At 37.1% G+C, this 20,786-nt stretch overlaps 1 protein-coding gene across 1 annotated transcript in view; it reads right to left on the bottom strand.

Annotated features, from left to right (window-relative positions):
* The window catches only part of CLSTN2 (calsyntenin 2), a 197,679-nt gene that overhangs the window by 34,267 nt on the left and 142,626 nt on the right, over window positions 1–20,786 (bottom strand). Inside the window, exons 6-7 of the mRNA XM_017825577.1 lie at window positions 19,277–19,525; window positions 18,316–18,437 (exon numbers count right to left, since the gene is read on the bottom strand). Of these exons, the coding sequence (XP_017681066.1) occupies window positions 18,316–18,437; window positions 19,277–19,525 (371 nt within the window). The remainder of the gene's footprint in view (window positions 1–18,315; window positions 18,438–19,276; window positions 19,526–20,786) is intronic.

Raw genomic sequence — 20,786 nt, 5'->3', positions numbered from 1 at the left:
GATTGCAAATATGTCTCCAATATCTGCACAACCTCTTCAGACAACTTTAAATAAAGCTTGAAAATATCCATATTATGTACTGGGTTGTTTGTTTTCTTTTTTTTTTTTTAATAGTCTCTTTGGGTTTCCTGTTCTACATTTATCCTTTAGAAGCTCCTTCACATGACACTTTTTTTTCCCCTAGCCTGTAAAATCAATATACAATGTCTCTGAAGTGACAACAGATACAGTATATAGGTAGTTAATTAAGGGAGGATGGAAGAAAAATATACTGTATATGGGAAAAGAAGGCATCAATATACTCCCACCAGTTACCAGGTGATACATCAAAAAGCATCATCAGAATCTACCAGTTCAGTGTTTTGTCCACAAGAATATTGCTGTATACTTAATCTCCACATAAAACTTGCAGTTTGAACCCTAGCCCTGCTCAAATGTGATCACAGTCTCTCTCAGCAAGTTGCTGAATTCTGACAGCTGGTGGCAGTGAAGTAAAAACCCCAACCAACCAGACTGCTTTGCTGTGGACCACTGATTTTATGCTTATGGGACTGGAGCATCTACTACTACTATAAGCACTAGTACTCAATTGTTAGCAGTAATGATTATAGGGTGGAGTAATTTGTACTCCTTTGTGAGGAAGCTTTTCCGTAGCTATTGGAGCTGTACTGGAGGTTGGATGTCCCCAGTACACATGCTGATGTGATGATAGCTTCATATACAGGGAGTTAACCTGGAAAATTAAATAAACATTCTTCTACATCTGCATTTGTAAAGGACCATGTATGATCAGTCCTAGAACAAAGCAGATTGAACATTGTAGAAATTAGTTCCTTATTTCTGGGGCCTCAACTAAGAATCAGAAGAACATTAACCAGAGAAGGGAGCAAAAGAGACTGCCCTGCTCCTTATGCAACTCTGAAGGAAGCTGATGCTTCCTCATAGACTTTGGGGAGGAATCTAGAAACTCAGTTTGTGTTTCCTACCTCTGGCTGCACAGATAAAAGGAAGAGAAACCTGTTGGGATTATACTGAGGTGGGTGAGAGCCACAAAAATGTCAGTCTTGAGGCTCTACTGACCACGGCACATGTGCGAGCTCCCAAATGAGGTACCAGTTACGTGCCCATAGACAATATGAAACCCTGACAACAATGGCCATAACCCTCTTTAGATGTCACTATACTGACACCTTATTTAGGAAGCAAAGCAAAGCAGAAAGATTTTCCACAACAGTACATTTTGAAAAAAAGGAAATGGAGTTGAAGTATTGGGAAGCACTTCTTTGCCCTTACAATCTCAATAATTGAAAAGATAATGCAGCTTAATGATGATCGATTTAAAATAATAGTTCGTATACCTTATAAAAGAAGCATTTCTTCAATATAAACTACTGAGTTGGATACCTTATAAAAGAAGCATTTCTTCAGTAAAAACTACTGAGTTGGATACCTTATAAAAGAAGCATTTCTTCAATATAAACTACTGGGTTGGATAGTTTAGAAAACTATCCATTAGAAAAACACACCGTATTTTCTCATGTACTTTGCTCAAGTAAATGCTATATGCAAATAAGTACAAATTTAATCCCAACTGATATTTTCAACTGTTTACTCACTGCCTAGCCTATATTTTTTCTTCTGCTTAATGTTTATACAACTTAAATGTTTACTTTCACTTAAAAAAGAAAATTTACACAGACTGTTTAGGAAACAGCCCTAAGATTTGTTTGGTATTTTAAAGAAAATATGGATAAAATATTTGATTAGAATACTTTGAGTTCTGCAATTTGGTATGCAGTATGATTTATTTACTATGTCAAACAGTAGTGCGGGTGTCCATTAAATCAGAAAACTTGGTGAGGGAAGTATCATCTTTTAACAATTTTTTTCCCTTGATAAATACCCCAAGAATACCTATTTATCCAAACTAATTCCTGGAATACATTTATATACATGTTTACCAAGTATATTTCTTTATAGCTACTGATGTTCCCACAGGAAATGCCTTGTTGTATTTAATCAGAAATTCTTATTTACCTTGTAGTGACAAATAAAAGTAATTATTTTTCTCTCTCCTCAGCTCTTTCCCCTCCATGTACATTCAAATGAATGCAGAAGGAGAAGAAGGACCTAAAAGAGGTGAGTCTGTATTTAGCACCAGACTTACAGATGTAAGACATGTTTTGATCTTTGATTTTCCTGAGATAAAACTGAATCTTGCAGAACTCTGCACTGCATTTTATTTGGAGGTTGACAGACACAGCAAATGTCTTTCATCTCAAAAAGAGGGCGAACACAGACACTACAAGTCCCCCTGTGGCAACTGGGGTAAATTTTTCATTACTGTGAGTTGGTTTTAATGTGATTTGTGTATGTCATCAGTTTAAAAGAGCTCTGACTCTGAGTTTTCCAAGATGTATTATCTGTTTTTTTCTGAACTACCTGCCCCATGTGCTAGAGGAGGATGTTAATTGTAGTGCTGACCTCTCTGTTAGGCAGGTTCTCTTGTCATGCTGCTGGCATTCTGCCAGGCAGGGAGATCTCTGCCTTTCATCTTGGCATCCTGTGCCCCCTTTTGTAATCACAATATCCACTCTATTATTCCATCGCTTAATGAAGCCAACTTAATTCCAACCACAGATGACATTTGAGTCATCTGCAAATGAACCTTCAGTGTGTGAAAACAGAAAGGATTTTAAAAAATCTCATGGTAAACTTCTACTCATTAATAGCAGAAAAAGAAAGGACAGGGAATGAAATAACAATCAAAGACATCTCTCAGCTTTTTATTTTCCAGTCCCCTGATGAGATCCTGCATGGCAACACTGCTGGTCTTTTTCCATCAGAAACCATTCTAATATGAAATATATCTGGCCATTTGCCTGGATAGATTCTTCTCCTGTCTTACTCTTAAAAGACACTTATCAACTCTGTACTGAACCTGAAGACTTTTACCTTACTGTAAGACTGAGAGATGAGGGGTGAGGAAGGGTATATTAAAAACAATTCAATGGTGCCATCCTTTGCAGCTTTTAGTGGTACATATATATGTATGAATGTATGATATATAAAAATATGCATGTGCATACATACACACAGGCTTTGGGGGGAGTTTAGAAATACATAAATATTCTGCAACCTTGTTTTTTAATCTGTTTCATTTTAGGTTATAATAAACTTTTAAAATAAAAAGGAAACACTGTTTTCAAAAAGTCCACATGGTATAATCACTAAAATGAATAAACTCCAAAAGCTTGTATCAATGTATTTTCTCAGACCAATGTGTAGTATTCTACCAGCTGTAAATCTACTACTCTAACTGTAAAGACTTCAGGGTACTTTCACAGCTTGTAGCTCAACAAATTGATTTAAAAACTGTTAAAAAAAAAAAAGAGAAACTATAAGAGCATACAAAATAAAAAGTTTTCAGAAACTAAGTATTTAATAACTGGGCTGAAATTGAGGCTAAACTACTGAAGTGATACATAGCCAATGAAAACTGAAAGTTCTTAACTATACTATTAAATAAAGTTACTACTGATATTTCTTGAGCTACCTAATAACAAAGTCTTGATAGGCAATATAAAGTAAAATAATTTGTAGAAATTATTATAATGATGCCATAAAGAAATAATCATGAAATTAGGAAGTAACATGCTGACTATTCTTCACCACTAAGGCAATTTTCCTGACAATTAATCTCTCTCTTCCTCTCTCTACCTCTGGCAAATAAGCCCAGTTAACACTATCTGAACATGGTGATCTGGATTGGGCAATCCCTCTTTCCAGGCTGTCTTAAAGGAATATTAGGTAACTTTGGGGTTTAGCCGTCCTCTTAAGGAAGAAGTATTTACTAGGTATCAGAAAATGTTCATTTTACACAAAAAAGCCCCCATTCATTGGACTTCCTTAGCATTTTTTTTTAAATTCCTTTAACAGTGGCTAAAAATTTAAACATCTTCATTAGAACAAATATAACACTTTAATAAATGCAAGCATTTCCATGAGCATTCTACTCAGAAGTTCCCAAACCAAAATAAAACACAGCATGGTAGAAAATTAAAAGAAAAGAACCCAGAGTAAAATGAAGTTTTTATGCCTGATATTCCTCATATGACAGAACTTCCACAGATCTCAAAAGTGCCACTCCAAATTTGTAAAGAGATCATGAGCTCATTGAATCTCTTCAAATCCTGAATCCTTGTTAAACCAAAACATTTTTCTTTAAGAAAACGCAAATGATTACTTTTGACTTGCACATTCATTCATCAACAGAGTAGCACGAAATGAAAAGGTGAGTAAACTATTTATATAGCAGTGTTTATCAGCAGATAAACTCTATGCTGCCCACACCTACAGCAGGCAATTTCTGCTCAGCTTTTCATACTCAACTAACCATAACCAGCTGTGACCAATTCTGTGCTCTCTGATCTCTTTGACTGAGAGATGCTATTTTTCACCCGTATGCTTTATAGCTCCTTCTCTCTTGTCTTTATAGATTTTAAAAATAAGTATACAGGCCACAAGCCACCTGGGGCTAGAAGAAGAGGCAATAACTTCTCTAATTTAGGTGTGGAAGTTGGCTGTGCATTTTAAGCGTGTCTCCTCTTCATAAAATAGGTAGCTAAATCCCCTATAAAGTCAATGAAAAAAACCCCATTACTTTGAAGAGTTTCAAAGAGACTGACAGTCGCTTTAGCTTTCATCAGCAGAAAATCTTCAAAAGCCCGTTCAGTGACAAGAAAATGAAGGTCCAAATTTAGTGTCCTCAGCCAGGCTGCAGAGCCCCCCACCTGATGTCTGTCACCTCTTGAAAACAAGCACACAGTATGATTGAAAAAGAAATGCATTTACCATCTGTTTACGTTCATTATACAATGACAAAAGTTCAACTTCTGAGTTAACAGAGCTGCAGACAGCATTAAACCATTATAACATTTGACCATCACATTTCAGCAAAAGGGAAAAAAGACAGCCCTGCATCACCTGAGTGCACCACATGCAGGCCTAACAATCACAATGAATTTTCCAGCTCCCCGCTCTGATATAAAGCTTATCACAGTTTTTCAAACAAGACGTGTCTTAGTCAAATGCCAAAAGACAGCTGAAGTGTGGCACTCCCATATTTGCAGCGTTACTGCTGGGAAAATTCACATAATGCTGCCAGGTTAGAGGTGGCTGAGGTCAACCCACCACTGGATAGGATGTCTACAAGTGCTGCACAGACCTGAACATACGCTGGTAGTGTGGAACACATGACATCTCCTCTGCAAGTCCTGCTCAAAAATACAGAAATATATACACATAGGCAGTTTTGGCAAAATATCTTACAAAACCAGATATTTTCTGTATTTAGTGAGTAAATATGCAACTTGGGAGAACGAGGCCTCACTTGAAATACTGTGTAATAAAAAGGTTATTACAAAGGTTCATAAATCTGTGTTGAAAACCCCAAATAATTTATAAAAGGGATTTTTACCAAATTTTAAATCTCATTCACATTATTTGCTACTAGACAATTTGTGGTGTAAGTCAGTAACAGAAAACAAAACTACAGATACAGGACCCACCAAACTCATTGCTACCCTATAAGTCCGTGCTCTACAATTACCACCTTCTTCACATCAGCAAGTAACATGAGCTACAGCCTAAAACTAATTTTAACAAGTGCTTAAATAATGCTAAAACAACAATGAGAAATGCTAACCACATGCTGGTTTCAAATAAGCCTCCAGCTTCCCTTTTACTCCTCTAAAATTATTCAGAAAAGTTTTAAGTTCACTTGAAAAATCAGTATTGTCAAAGAAGAATTTCTCCTCTGTAAATTGATATTTGGCCAGTGGAAGCCCCTTCTATTATCAAAGCCAGAAGATGATCTAGAAAAGCACCCTATGTGGTTTTTAAAACAAAGATTAGCATTTGATTGGTTCCTGCACATGCAATATTTGTGGATGGAAATTATTATAATATCCCAGTTCTATTAATGTAGGAACTTTAACTATGCTCTTTGTCAATTTTATTCAAAAGATCATCCCACCCATTCATATATTTTTAGCAGCCAAACCAAAAGCAGCATTTTATTGGACACACCCACTGCTTCCAAATATCTTCCCTTTTAAAAGGGGAAGTTACACTGATGGTCCTTGTGAGAGGCTCTCAGTTAATGTAATGGTTACTGCCATTTATTTGCAGCCCATACCAATATCCAAAAAATTAGTTACCTCCACACAGAAAAGAATAAATAAAACTATTAAGGATAGTTAATGCAAAGGACTTTGCTTTGGAAATGCAGCTTGGCCATTGTGAGCATGGATTTGCCCTGGGAAATCTACTGCTGAGGAGAGCAAAAAAAGAAAGGGATGAAAGAAGCATTATACCTCCCACCATGAATGCTGCAGCTTGTCAGGCTCAATAAAATACTTCCTTGGTCCTATCAGGGTGGAAAACTGCTTCTTTCTAAATGGAAAGAATGATCAATATTCTGAGATGAATGCACTTTCTACCTAATAATGAAACATGGGAACATTTTTTAAGATCTACCATTACCTACCTGAATCTGAGGAATGAAAAGAACAACCAAAATCTTAGCCAGAATAAACATTACAAGCTTAATTTCCTGCCCCCTAATTTAAAGGGCTTCTATGATTATTTTATTTATATGCCAGATATTGATCTACACTATGGTTTGTCAGTATAAATTTTCTGTTAAGTATCTCTACATTACAGAAACTACTATAAATGTGATATATCCAAATCTATATATATGATCAAAGATTAAAAAATGCAAAGGCTTCAGGAGATAGCCCTTGAGAATTATACACAAACAGAACACATTTACCACTTAACAAATAAGAATAACATTAAGGGAAAAATATGAAAACCACCAGATTCTTTGACCCCCTACCTAACTGAAAGAGCCCAAAGACATCATTTGTTTCACAGTCTGAGGCCTGATCTCAGATTGACATTATTTTATTGAAGTTTTCAATCAATTTTTTTAATTTTGGCTATTAATGCTTTTACAAAGAGTGAAACTGTTTTATTTCCAAACACTACACATTATGTTCATGAGCACATCAACGGGAAGTTACCGAAGAGATTAGGGATAACACTGAAGCCCAAATTGTGTTAGTCTTACATTTTTGCATTATTAATGTCCTTTCCAAAACTGAGAAAAAGGAGGTTGTCACTGTTCAAAATAGGATGATATATCCTTCCCTTGCTGCTGGTGTCTGAACAAGTACAATGCTTGGTTCAGTCAGTTCTTTGGACGTTGTGAAGGTACAGAGGGTGTGATTAGTGCAAAGTAGACTCCAGAGACAAAGAAAACAGGCTGGTTGGGGTTTGTTTGCTTTTGAGAGCAAACACTTGTGCTCAATTCTAAAAACACATTCTGAAGAGACCTTCTGTCTCCTCCCTCTCACACATTCCCACCTGCACACATCACTCACTTTGTTAGACTCCCTTTATCAATTCAAATCCCAGAGGAAGCGTTATGTGCTGGGTTTAATTCATTAAATAAATATCCAGACTTGATACCTCTGTTCTCACCTACCATCTGGAAAATGCCAGGATTCCCAGGTTATTCTGCACACAGAAGAAAGCCCTCCTGAGAGCTCTCCTTTAGGCAATGGTACTGCTGGCTCTTCGAAGGCTTTCTATCGCCTGGCAAATCCCTCTTCAAAGGTTTCCTAGCTCGGAAGGAAGTGTTGAGACCACTTGCAAGGGTTGCTTTAAACCTACTCAGCAAAGGAAGATGGAGCTGACACAGGCACTGAACACCTTTCACAATTTCCACGTTTTGAGAAAGGTGATTTGCTTGAAAGATATTTGCTGTGTTGAAGGTGCACAGTGCAAATCAGAGATGAAAGAATTTCTGCTCTTACACAACTCTCACATTTAATTGAGAGGATACCTCCAGAGAAGCACTTAGTGTGAATCCCATGGAACCTAGCCCTTTAACAGTTTTGAATATTGCTGCAGCCTGAGATGGAGGGACCCACAGCAGCAGAAAGACACATCAGAAATAGATGCTCCTTCTCCGTTCAGATTAGTGTTGGATTCACCTCAGTTCCAGCAGGCAATTAGGACATAATGCAGAGAAAAGCAAAGGATATTTTGTTTTTAATGCAGCTAAAGGTTGCAATGAGTCATATTTGGCTACATTAATAATTTCTGTAAAGTGAAGAATGGTTGTGTATCCACACTTCTGTATTTATACTCAGGGATAAGTCAGGAAATTATACAACCCAAATATTATACACAGTCTCTTTACTGAAACGGGGACTTTAATTACATAGCTGGCATTTTGCAGACAGGCTGATTATATGTTATATACCATACTGAGATAATTAGTTATCAGCTATGTTTGTGACTTTGCCTGAGAATGTTGTTATTTTGTCAATATATAGCTTGCTTTCAGTACTAATCATGATCAGGTTCTTAGTGTTTTTATGGGAGGAAACAAGTCAGCATTGAAGGTCTGCATCCCAGAATAGTTCTGGGTTGATGTTAGGGACATGAAACAAATAGACTGTGGGAAGAAATTTTCAATATCAGTGTTGCACAAACCCTTAAAGTTTTATGGATCTCATTAAAGTAATTATTTCAAGGTTCAAACATGTATTCACAGTTGAACTGGTTGAAATTTTCCCTGTGAAGCACTGTTTTGCTGATGGAAAATGACTACTGGATTGCAGACATATTCTTAAAATGAAATTACTATTGCTAGAAATGGGACAAGAGGTTCTTCAGGAAAAAAAACCCGAACACTGAAAAATATGCCTTTTAGTTTTTTCAAATAGTTCATTCAGGTGTTAATTTTCAAAACTGTAAATAACTTTTTTTAAAGAAAAAAAAAGGAAGAAAAAAATCTGAGTATTGAGGACAAAACATTCAATATGCTCCCCTAAAGTATATTATAATAAATTCAAACCAATTAATATAGAAGTCTTACATGACAGGAAATCACTGTAACTGCTGAAATACTTAAAGATAAGTCCAGAGGTGAATTGTATGCCAACTCAGGGCTGTGTATTTCTGAAATCAAAACACAATTAGTCCACTGGAACTAGAAAGTGACGGTGAAAGAAAGGAAGAAGAGTCCTGCAAGGACTCAAAGTCTGACAGTCACCAAGCTCCCTTACAGCAGACATCTGAAGGAAACTGGAATTTCCTGTCACCTCTGCATACAAAGTACAATGGTCTTCCACTGCATACACACCAGAGTCAGATTAATAACAGAATTTTCTGTTTGAATTGTAATACACTGAACTGTGATCCCAGTTCTCCTGTTGACTTTAGCTGAGTGCTGGCTGATAAGTTACTTACTGCAAGAATCTTCATTAAATCAGCCACATTTGGTTAAATATTCAGCATATGGTAAATGAAGACTGAATTTGAAATCAGGGTCTGTGTGCTGGCCATGGAGCATGACAGCAAACCCTTACTCAGGAGCGCAGCCAAATCCAGGAGTGTCAGCAGAGATGCCTGAGTGAGAGTGTGAGGCCACTTATGGAAGAATAAAAAATGCCATGCAGGCTATGCATCCAATTACAACAACAACAGTAAATTACTCTGAACAAATCTGAGTCCACAGGTTAATTGGAATAAAAAAATTGAAAGGGAGAGACTGAGCTGGTAATAAAAGAGCCATTGTAAGACTGGAAAATAACTTAGCAAGACCCTGGACTCTGATTAACTGCTCGAAAAAATGCAGTAAAACTCTCGAGTGTCTTGAATCCATTAACTGTCCATTTGGAAGAACACTAGCACAGGTCTAGGAAGATCTGTGCAGTATCAGTCTGCAGCTTTTTGTCTATTTTTAAGCAGGCTTGAGTAAATGAGGAACTTAACTAGCTGCTGTGAGGGTATTTTAAAATTGGAAGATATGTTATAATACACTACTAGAACTCTGTGCAACATCTGTGGCATAGGGATGTTTCTTTTGGGAAATTTACTTGCTGATGGAAGATTGTTATGACTTTAATATGCAAATACTTAAAAACCCCTAAAACTAAAAACCATCCCAGCTATTAATAATAATACCAAAGAATGTCAGGAACTTTCATGAAATTATGATTCAATAAAGTCACAGTTTCTAACATTAAAGTTGCACTTACATTTCCATTTGAAAACAACTTCTGCCAATGAAAAATTAAAGTGAGGATTCTACTTTTGCCTGCCTAGGAAGCTTCTGTAGGGTTAATTTCCTGCTTACAAAGAATGTGCAACTCTAAAGTAAAAAATGCTTTTAAGACACAAAATTATTCATAAGGATTTCCATTTTCTAGCCAGCACTAATACTACTACAAAACTATAAATGGATTGACAATTATTTGTAACCTAATCAGGGCTGAGATGGTGGCTAATGCTAAATTTTGAAGTAATCCTGGGTTTGTCATGCTCTGGCAAAGCTGATGGCTCCAAGTGCAACCTGAAGACTGCATTTTTAAATGGTGGCATTGAACTAAAAACCTTCACAGCTACCCTGATCTTATTTAAAAGCTGCTGATGTTCCCTTTGTTCTTAGAGAGTGAATATTCATTTGGTAAGAAAGCAAAGGTTTAGATTCTCAGCCAGTGCAGGAGCAGTTGCACTGACAACTGCACACATTCACACCAGTGGAAGCACTGGCTTATAATTTCTGCAGGTGCTTAATGCAGCCCTCAGGAATTTTTTACTTTCTGCAGCAAATAAACACACTAATATCATAAAAGTTCAATATGGCCAATAGATATCAATTCTTCTGAAAGCCTGGTGAACGCAGAAAGTGTTTTTTAAATCTATGTCTTAAGACAGTCCATATTTTTTAAAAAGTAGAGCTCTTTATGAAAAGTGAAATTGATCTTTTCTTCAAAATCATGTAAATCAAACATTTGGTTTACCCACCACAGTCATTCCTAATGCATCCCAGGAGTTCTGCAAATAAGAATATTGATTTCAATGATCTATGGAGGTGGTGTAGTGAGAACTGACAAATCCATACTACAGCTAAATGACTCCTACCGTCTTGGGTGTGGAATTATTTATATGGTTACTCTCACATGACAAATTACTGATATAAGTTTTATTAAACCATTAACAACCATAATAATATACTTTTAGAATATTAGGCATTACATAAAGGATCATATATAAGGCTGGAAGGAATTTTAAGATGATATATAAAGTCCATCTCTTTCTTTGCCAAGGTTGCACCATGTACATGCAGGACAAATTGAATAATAAATATAAGAAAATAAAATTTGGTGAGTAAAGTACTGAAGGGGAAGATTAGTAGATAAAGTTCTACTTCAGATTAGTAGATCAAGTTCTACTTCCTTTTTAATGGACATTTCAGTAGAAAAGAATTTGATTTCTGTAAGCTTTAGTTTTCTAGTCTAATAACAAGATGGATTTATGGACAACAATGCAAATGGAAGATTTCCATTCCGTTTTCTCAGCGTGGCAGACTGAGCTCACTGGAATCTGACCATAACGTGATCTACCCTTTTATTGCATTTGTCAGAATTTCCCATTATTAATATCATGCTCTTCTCAACCCAGCACCTGCTCTTGAGCTGTGCAAATGATTCCCTCTTGCCATCGATTCTGCTTTGGATATTGGCCAGGAAAGTTTTCCCTGTAAGACCATATTATTTCCTACTGTCTACCAACCTCTATTCCATAAGAAGCAACTCCATTGCCCTCAGAAAAACACATGCCCTGGGGTATCTTCTGCACAGCACCAGCTGGGCAGAACAACCTGCTGCATTCTCTCTGGCCTAATGAGCTGAAATAATCAGTGATGAGCTTCATCAGACTCTCATTCCTGGAATCCAGCGTTCCTGGAATGAGGATTCCTATTTCTTGCCTTGGTGGGTGCAAGTAAATAACTGCATTAGATAAAAAAAAACCAGCTTTCAAATAAGAACCTTTCTATGTAACATACATTCAGTGTTGCATTGTGACAACACTGTAAGAGTTTGCAAACTAATTTGCATGCAGGCTGTGAGCTGCTTTTGTAGCCTTGAAACTCGTAATGTGTAATACGGATGTTCACAATGGGTTTCAAAAATATGGATGGCTTAATTACAACTTTAAATAATGAAATTGCTTAATCATACTGACAGATAAAAGCACCTGAAAACCCTGATTATGTACTGTATCTGCAGCATGTCTTTGTGCTGTCATGCTGTAACTTCCATGTGTCTTAGTAAATTAGATCCGTAGTTCATTCACGATGAAATAATTCTATTATAATCCACCTTGCTTGTCACTAAATTGCATCAAGCAAACATGTCAGTTCAGCAACACTTGATGACTACACCCTGTGTTTACTTTTTAATTGTATAACTAGAAAAGCTGCTCATTTTTTCGTTTTTACATAATTTTTCATCATGTGCTTAAACATATGCCTTTGTAGCCTTTGACATTGCCAAAAGACTACCCAGATGTGGAAAGCAAATCAATGGAAAATCAACACCATCCTTCCTTCCTGAACTACAGACATCCAGAAATCTCTAAGGCTGGAATAAACAGCTCGTGCACATACACAAATGAATTTATATTTATTTATGGCACAGCCTCTTTTTCTCCTAACCTGTGTTTGGGAGGACAAAGATGTCAGTTCTACCTTAGTGAAATGCTGCAACCACCACCTGAATGCTCCAAAGCCAACCTGCTTTTCTTGAAAGATAAACAGAGGTGCCTCAGAAAATTGCCCAAGTAACAGCTCTGGCTGTTCAGCAACATTTTCAAAACAGTTTGTGAATGTTTTGTAGAAACTCTGGTGGCACAAGTGATAAATCAGGGACAGTGTAAAATAAAAATATTAGCAATAGCTGAAAAATAAGAAAGCAAATGTGACTATTCACTTTCACATTATAGCTTGATAGGGAATTTCAGTCCTAGGCTTTATATTTCTAGAGTTCCCAGAGTACTGTTGGAACAGAGCAAGTTAACAGACACTTTAATCCAGCTTGTTTAGGCATATCAATAACTCCCTATCAAGATATTCTCTAAGAATTTTTTGGGGCCTTCCCAGAGTGTGCTGAAAGAGCATTATACTTGTTATTATCTCATGATACTACAGCCAGTTTTAAATTCCTTTTTATTCTGTGCAGAATTTCCTTCCTTTTTTTTTTTTTTTTCTTGGTCTGATTTGATCAAAAAAAGTAGGTGTCTTAGGGTCTAAAGGGCTTAGTGGTTCCAGTAGTTCTAACTTCCCTTGATAACAACCATAACTACATATCTGAAGAACAGTTTCCCATGTAAGAGTCAAAAACCAACACATAACAGGTATCATTTTCATGAGAGCTGTCCTCACTCATCTTAAGTCTTTGGGAACAGTAGGACAGCACAAACAGGTCTGAAAATCCCAAACCACTGTAATAAAGCTGCCACGGTCAAAAAATTGAGACAATTGCAAAATACAGAACATAAAACCAGAAACATATCCAAGTAATTTCTAGCAAACGAAAATATAGAAATGATAAAATGCTCAGCTTGGTTGCTCCTTAAGGGTTGCAGAAGTTTTACAGAAGCACAGAGCAGTCAGTGCCTTTCACACTGGGCTGGACTGCAGAAATCAGAAATGCACATCACCAGATCAATCTGTAGGCAATACTTCAGAGCTGGCCCAGAGGAAATTTGTATGTCATAAAGCAAGTTCTGGACAGCCACTGGGAGCAGTTTGTAAAGATTTTGTTATTAGCAGTGATGTAGCAGTTCCATTAAAAACATATATTAAAGGAGCTTCTTTCAGTTGGGATCTCAAAGAAAATTTTCGGGAATTTATCAGCACTGGTGACTCATCCTTGTGCTACCAAAAACTGTTTTGAAGCAAGATGCTGAATAAAAATTTGGCAAAGACTTTTTGAGTTCTGGAATTATTTCATCCCTGTTGCAGGATTAGTGTGATTCATTTATCATTTCTCTCTTACTGGTTCTATAGGAAAAAATCTGATTTCTCTCCGCAGTTTTATTAAAGGTGTATGCATGAAGCAGTGCATGTTGGAAAGCGTGGGACTGGCAAGCCTGAGGTCTCTTATCTAAGAGGGGAAATTTCATGCACAGAGATGATGGAAACTTGCACCATCCTGTCTCCTCGGTGAACCCTTAACCCTCCAGGACTGAGAATACTGTGTTCTGTCCCTCAGTATTCACTCATTTTCTCTCTCTCTGAGAGGGAGGCCACTTACAGTTTTCATGATTTGAATGGTGTTCTCAAAACCAGATGCACACAACTAATCACTTTCTAAAAATCCAACATATAAGAACAACTTTCACTCAGAAAAATGCTGCTGTTTAAAAAAAAAAAGTCCAGATACCAAATCAATGTCACTTTACTCTCTTAGCATGCAATATCAATTTCTTCAGAAGTCAGTTCCTGGTCTATAATGTCCTTGCACAGCAGCTGGGGATGAAGGGTTTGACTGGACATGGCTCTTTCTGTGGGTAAAGACCCTACTTGTGTGTGTGTGCTCGGTGAAGTGATTAAATACAAATGGAGGCCTTGCCTTGATCCTTCAGCATCCACGTGCTCACACAGACACAGATTGCAGCATATTCAGATTTATCTAAACCTCTTTCTCTACTTCCTGTTTTACAAGTGAGTGTTTGGGGCTTTTCCACAATTAAAAGCACTGCAGGTTTATTTTGGATTATTCAAAGCAATTTATTTCATCTTAGAAAAGAAACAGTAACTTTCTGCATGTTTATCAATTTTTTGCTGACTTAGAATGACTCCAGATCATGCAGCACATTCCCTGTTTTTTTAATGGGATCAATACCAATTTTGCCTGTGGGCTGGAAGACTATTTTCAGAGTGATAACATCCTGAAAATAATTTTCCATTGTGAATAAAAATAAGTACGTGAAAAAATTGTTAATTTCTGGCTCAGATGCCTTCTTCCACTAAAAAAAGAGTGTTCCTATTTTATTGATTTGGGGGAAGGAAAAATGCCTTTTGGCTTGACTATCCTCATATTTGTATGAAAAATGTAATATCCGTGATGAACAGAGTGTGAAATACATTGTGCATTGTCCTATTTAATGGTATGTTTTCCACTGTCACCAAATGCTTGAATGACTTGGTTCATTATCTGAACTATTATTTTGATTTGGTTCACAGCTTTCCAAGAATTTCAAAGAAACAGTTTTTATATTTTATATATTATTCTTAGATGGCCCAAATGTATATTTGTCTGCCCAAATAATTCACTTAAAATCGCATCTATCTTTCTATCCATTTGAGACAATTAGATAGTGATTTAGGTGCCTTTTACTGACTTTGGTGACAAAACCTTTTGTAATAAGGTCTCGGGTTTAAAAAGTGTCTAATAGTTAAATATGAGAAAAGAAATCACAAAAAAAGCTGACAAACACATCATGATACTCAATTTAAACCTTTGCATGGGAAACTCAGGACTAAGGTCATGATTCTGAAACAAAGGTAACACCTGCATTTCCAAGGAAGCTGGAATAAGTAAAGGGAAGGAAACACCTCTACCTGGGCATCTGTTGCAGTTGTTGGGGAAAACCACAGTTTTTATTACCCAGCATTACAGATTTCAACTGGTTTTCTTTAACATGGTTCTTTCTGTACCTTTTCCCAGATTACTGGTAATGGATTCTCCCATAACTAAAATAGTTAATTTCAAAAAGGATGAAACTGGACTATCTAATTTTTTTTCCCCTTCGTGTTTCTTATAAATAATAAGGATGCCTTCAGTGTAAAGTCTGTTACCTCTGAATAGCAGCACCTTCTGCAGATACTCATCTCCTGTGTTAACCTGTCACACTAAAGGCACACAAGCCCAGGGTTATGGCACTATCAGGTTGTGCATCCTCAGCACAGGAAGCGAAAAATTCACCTTGCAAAGGCCATTCAGTCTAACGTGACAAATAGGGCTAAATACCCTGAAAGCCACACTGCAAATAAGTCCTTAGGTTTCTGAACTAACTTAAAGACACAATCTTCCTGGAGGTAACTTGGCAGCCACTACTGTGTAAAGGTTTCAGGCACTTTTATGCAAGACTGTTATGGTCATGTGGTAACATGAGGCTTCAGATGCACTGCTCAGGTACAACTACATAAAATGTTACGTGGATCCTTGTACTCAGCCAAGAATGGAGTCTGCTACTAGGCTGTGTGCCATACACATCCACCACAGAAATGAGAGCTAGAAAATTAAATTAAACTTGGAATGACAATAAGCTCACCTTCTTGGTCAGTGCCTTGAAACAATGAGTAGTCTTGTGGAGTAGACAGAGCCCAAAGCAGCTGGTATCATAAATTTTACTGTTCCACAGTAAGAATGATAAATGATTTCACTAGTTCATGCTTCACCCTATTCCAAGGTCACCAGATTCCCCTCAGCAAAAACAAGCTATGGATTGTTGTCAGGCTCATAAAGTGAGCTCAGCAATAAAGTGCTCTTTTACTGTGCTATGTCTGTGCTTGCTACCAGCTGTGGCATTGTCTTCCAGAGTCATACATGCAATGCCATCCTGCATCACAGTGCATGGTCAGAGCATGGACAGCACTTAGGTAAGGCCTAATTCCCAGGCTTTTCTTGAATAAACAAAAAGCAACAACAAGGAATCTGAGGATATGCCACTACAGAATGAACCATTCTTAAGATGAGGTTTCCAGAGGTATTTCAATATCTAAGTATGCAAATTTAGCACCTAGAGCACTTAAATCTACTTTTTTTTAAGTTTAGCCTAGCTTCTTTTCATATTGAATGGGATCATAACTTGTTTTTTGATGTGCTTTTAAAATATCCTGTGCTTTCTAAGGTAGATCATTCTGGGTATATAATTAGTAGCTTGCATAATTTTACTACTTGGAAGTGAAAGCTTCTGACTGCCTTGTCTTCAAAACCATGCAAGTTCCTTACCAGCCCACTATTCACATATGTTTTATTTTCAGTTTCTTTTAATTTACTCCACCGTATAGGGCAGATGGAGCATGAAGAAGAAGTAAAGAAGCAACCATTATGAGGTCCCTTCATGACAAAACTTACAGCAGTATCACCAAGACAGTATAAATTTATCTTCATGGAAGTCTGGTCACACAACCCATAAAAAACTTTATTTATACTTTAATCTTACTTTCTTTTTCAGCTAGAAAGAACAGCTGAAAATATACAGTGGAAATCAACTGACAGTAGCCAAATGAAAGGAAATAAATCATGTGACCTAAAAAATCTTTTCTATCTGTAGTTTCTATCATGTAGGAGTTTTCATTAGAAGTTAGGGAGGTTCATGACCAAGTTACAAGAGTTACACACAAATTTCAGGTGTTGAGAGGACATTCTCACTGTAAGGTTATTAAAGCTGACTGCACTGACTGGTAACACAAACTTTGTATTATCATTAATTTAGATGCTTAGCAAAGAGTTTAAAAATAGAAATCCATCTTCAGTGCTCAGAACAGCATTATCTGAGGTGACATCAGTTACACCTGACTTGCAATCTTCAACATGATTTATTATAAATTTGCTTTGAGGCACTGTAAGAATTCATATCAAGTACAGCAAAAACTGATTCCAGACTGGTCAGTGTAAATGCAAAGCAAGTACTATGGTCATCACATGCTTTCTTACCACACACTCATCTGATAATCACAATGAAGATCAAATTTTGATATATATATATATATTTAGAAGCTGAATTAGAAAAGTAAACATTCCTATATATCTACATCTTCAATATCATAGTTTGGACTCAGAAACACGAAAAAACTTGCTTTGAGAAAATGCTGCTTTGCTGAAGTCTGTCTCCTTTTATCTAAATGATCTTTATCCTGTTTAAGATTAATAAAACTATGAAAGGCAACTCTTATCTCTTTGATAATAATTTTCTTGTGATATACTCTTAATAATAAGGAGACATTATATACAGCACAGCAGATGAAAGAAGAAGTCTGCAGAGTGGCTTTACACTACATTACAAATGTGTGTCAGCATAGTCTTTACTGAAAAGGTTTCCATCACTTCCATTGTGCTGATAAATCAGATTTTAAAAAATTATAAATGGAAAACTTTTAGGGAACTATATGTAATGTCATGTCTCTATCCATTGCCAAAGGATATAAACCTCTACTTACCATTTAAAATGATTCAATTAAAAACCCTAGTGTATAAAATGACTCAACCAAGTTAACTCACTTAGATCTTTTTATGTGGATCCCAACTGGAGTCGTAACAGTTACAAATTGCGGCATAACTGCAACAGACTTCAGATTTCCCAGGGCATCTATGGTGGGATTGGAGTTGTTCTCTGTGGTTTGGAGAGGGGGATACAGATAAGAGAGGAGCAGGGTACCTGGTCCAGTTTCCAGTGGAATTCGGCAGGCCGGAAGGTGTCGGCCTGGTCGAAGTCCTTGCGCAGCAGGAACACGAGTCTACAGTTGTGCACGTACAGGGCGTAGTGGTGCCTGTTCATCTCTGAAAGGAGGGACCGACACCATCAGTGACCTGAACCATCACCAACACTTTGGGTTAGGGGAATGTGTTGGAAAGCATTATACACATAAAAGACAAATCCCAACCAAATAAAAATAAAAAAAAAAAAAACCAAACACCAAAAGAACTAATTTATATTCCTATAAAATTTTAAGCTATTAGAGTGTCCAAAGCAGGGTAATGAAGATAGTGAAGGGCCTTGGGGGGAAGCTTTATGAGGGACGGCTGAGGGGACTTGGTCTGTTTAGCCTGGAGAAGAGGAGACTGAGGGGAGACCTCATTGCAGTTACAACTTCCTTGTGAGGCAAAGAGGAGGGGCAGACACTGATCTGTTGTCTGTGGTGACCAGTGACAGGACCCGAGGGAATGGCCTGAAATTGTGTCAGAGGAAGTTTAGGTTGGAAATTAGAAAATGGTTTTTCCCCCAGAGGGTGGTTGGGCACTGAACAGGCTCCCCAGGGCAGTGGGCACAGCACCAAACCTGACAGAGTTCAAGGAGTGTTTGAAGAGCACTCTCGGGCACATGGTGTGACTTGGGAATGGTCCTGTGCAGGGCCAGCAGTTGGACTCCATGATCCTTCCCTTCCAACTCAGCATATTCTGTGATTCTCTGAAAATCTACAGCTGTGTTACCCAAGAGGAGAACCAGTGTTTGACATTTAGGCAGTCATCAGTCTCCCCAGTAAGCTCTTAAGTCAGTGATGCTTAGGGTGGCACCAACCCAGCTTTTTTCTCAGACCAAATTAAATGAGGAGAGATGGTAACAATCTACTAATGTTGATATTCCCTTTGCATAACATTTTTTCAACACATAGACTCACCTGTCTTGTCAGAGTTGCAGAGAATAGTCTCTTTCTCAGCTCTTAATCCAGGACTAGGTCCATGTTTCATCCACAAAGTGATGGTGAATTGATCAGTTAAATTTTTCGGGACTATTCCATCTGGGATTTTCGCTCCTTGCTTTCCATCAAATTTAAAAATTATGTCATTGCTATCCATGACAAGCCCAGCTGTCCAGTTAGTTGTTGTACTGGGAGATGGTAACAGGTCAATGGCACCTGAGGAAGCTCCTGCAAATTACATATAATGAGTAACAGGATGAGAAACTAATGAAAAAGCTGTGAAGATTAATGTAATATAGCCCAAGGTTCTGATTCCCATTCTTTAGATTATTTTTAATACCCAAATGGTCCTATTAGCTTCGATGCCAAACCACATAAACATTCTAAAATATCAACCATTGTAAAGCAGCAAGATTTTTCTAGATTAAAGGTATTGCACAGAAAACTAGAGAAAATATTTTAAAGTTATCTTTCTTGGAAATTTTCATTATTTTCTATAATTCACTAATGACATTTCTTCAGTTATTTCAAGAACTTCTAAGACTAAACCCAAATTTTCTTCATTAATCTTCCTTCCCTGACAGTATGAAGATACATGGTATGTGGGGATGATGTGCTGTAAAATGCAGGTGACAAGTCACGTAATGTCCAGTAGACAGCCACAGATATTCACAATAACATTGGTATGAATGTCAGTACATATGTAGCATTCACCTTAAAACAGATAATATCACTTTAAGGTTGGTTTATGGCACATACTTGATGGTTGTAACTCCATGTGTTCTTATCTAATGATGGACTGAGATGGAAAACACGGTGGTGCCAAGCCCTGATAAAATAGCACATTTCTTTACAGCTTGTGTTTTCTTACAGCTTAACAACTGTCAGGCACTATTAAAAACATGTAAGGAGCTACCCAGAGCATTTACCTCGCTGGGGAAAGACAGCATTTAGCAGAAAATGTGATTCCAAGAGTAAAAATCACAAACAATCTTCGTATTCTTGTTGATGTTTTGTCAAGTAAAAATATGGTGAACAAACCGTGACTGCATAAAAAATCCCCTGCTAAGACACCTAAGATACTCTTCCCTCCTTCAGCATCCAAGGAGAGAAAAAAGATCCCAGCTCTCTGCAGGAGTGCAAAATTTTAAGCGAAGAGTGTGTGGAAATGTATCATATGGATTTTTAAAAAGGTATTATAGTAATGATATGAAAACATTCACATCACTCAGTAACTGAATGCCTTGACAATTCTCCAAAATTTATTACTGTAAAATGAGGCTATTTTGAAGTGATAGCAATATCAAACCTAACACCTACATGCTTAGAGTTTGAGCACAAAGCGTATTTCTTTTATAAATTGTAATTCTGGATAATACACCACACTGCATTGCTTAAATACCCCGATGTTACCAACAGGAATACATCAAACTCAGTTTATCCAGATGGCACAATTTGTGACAAACTGTGTTTTGTTTTCTTTCACTCA

This window comes from Lepidothrix coronata, unplaced genomic scaffold (genome assembly GCF_001604755.1).
Source record: "Lepidothrix coronata isolate B3197 unplaced genomic scaffold, Lepidothrix_coronata-1.0 Scaffold120, whole genome shotgun sequence".
Lineage (NCBI taxonomy): Eukaryota > Metazoa > Chordata > Aves > Passeriformes > Pipridae > Lepidothrix > Lepidothrix coronata.
This window is presented reverse-complemented; position numbering and strand designations above follow the sequence as displayed.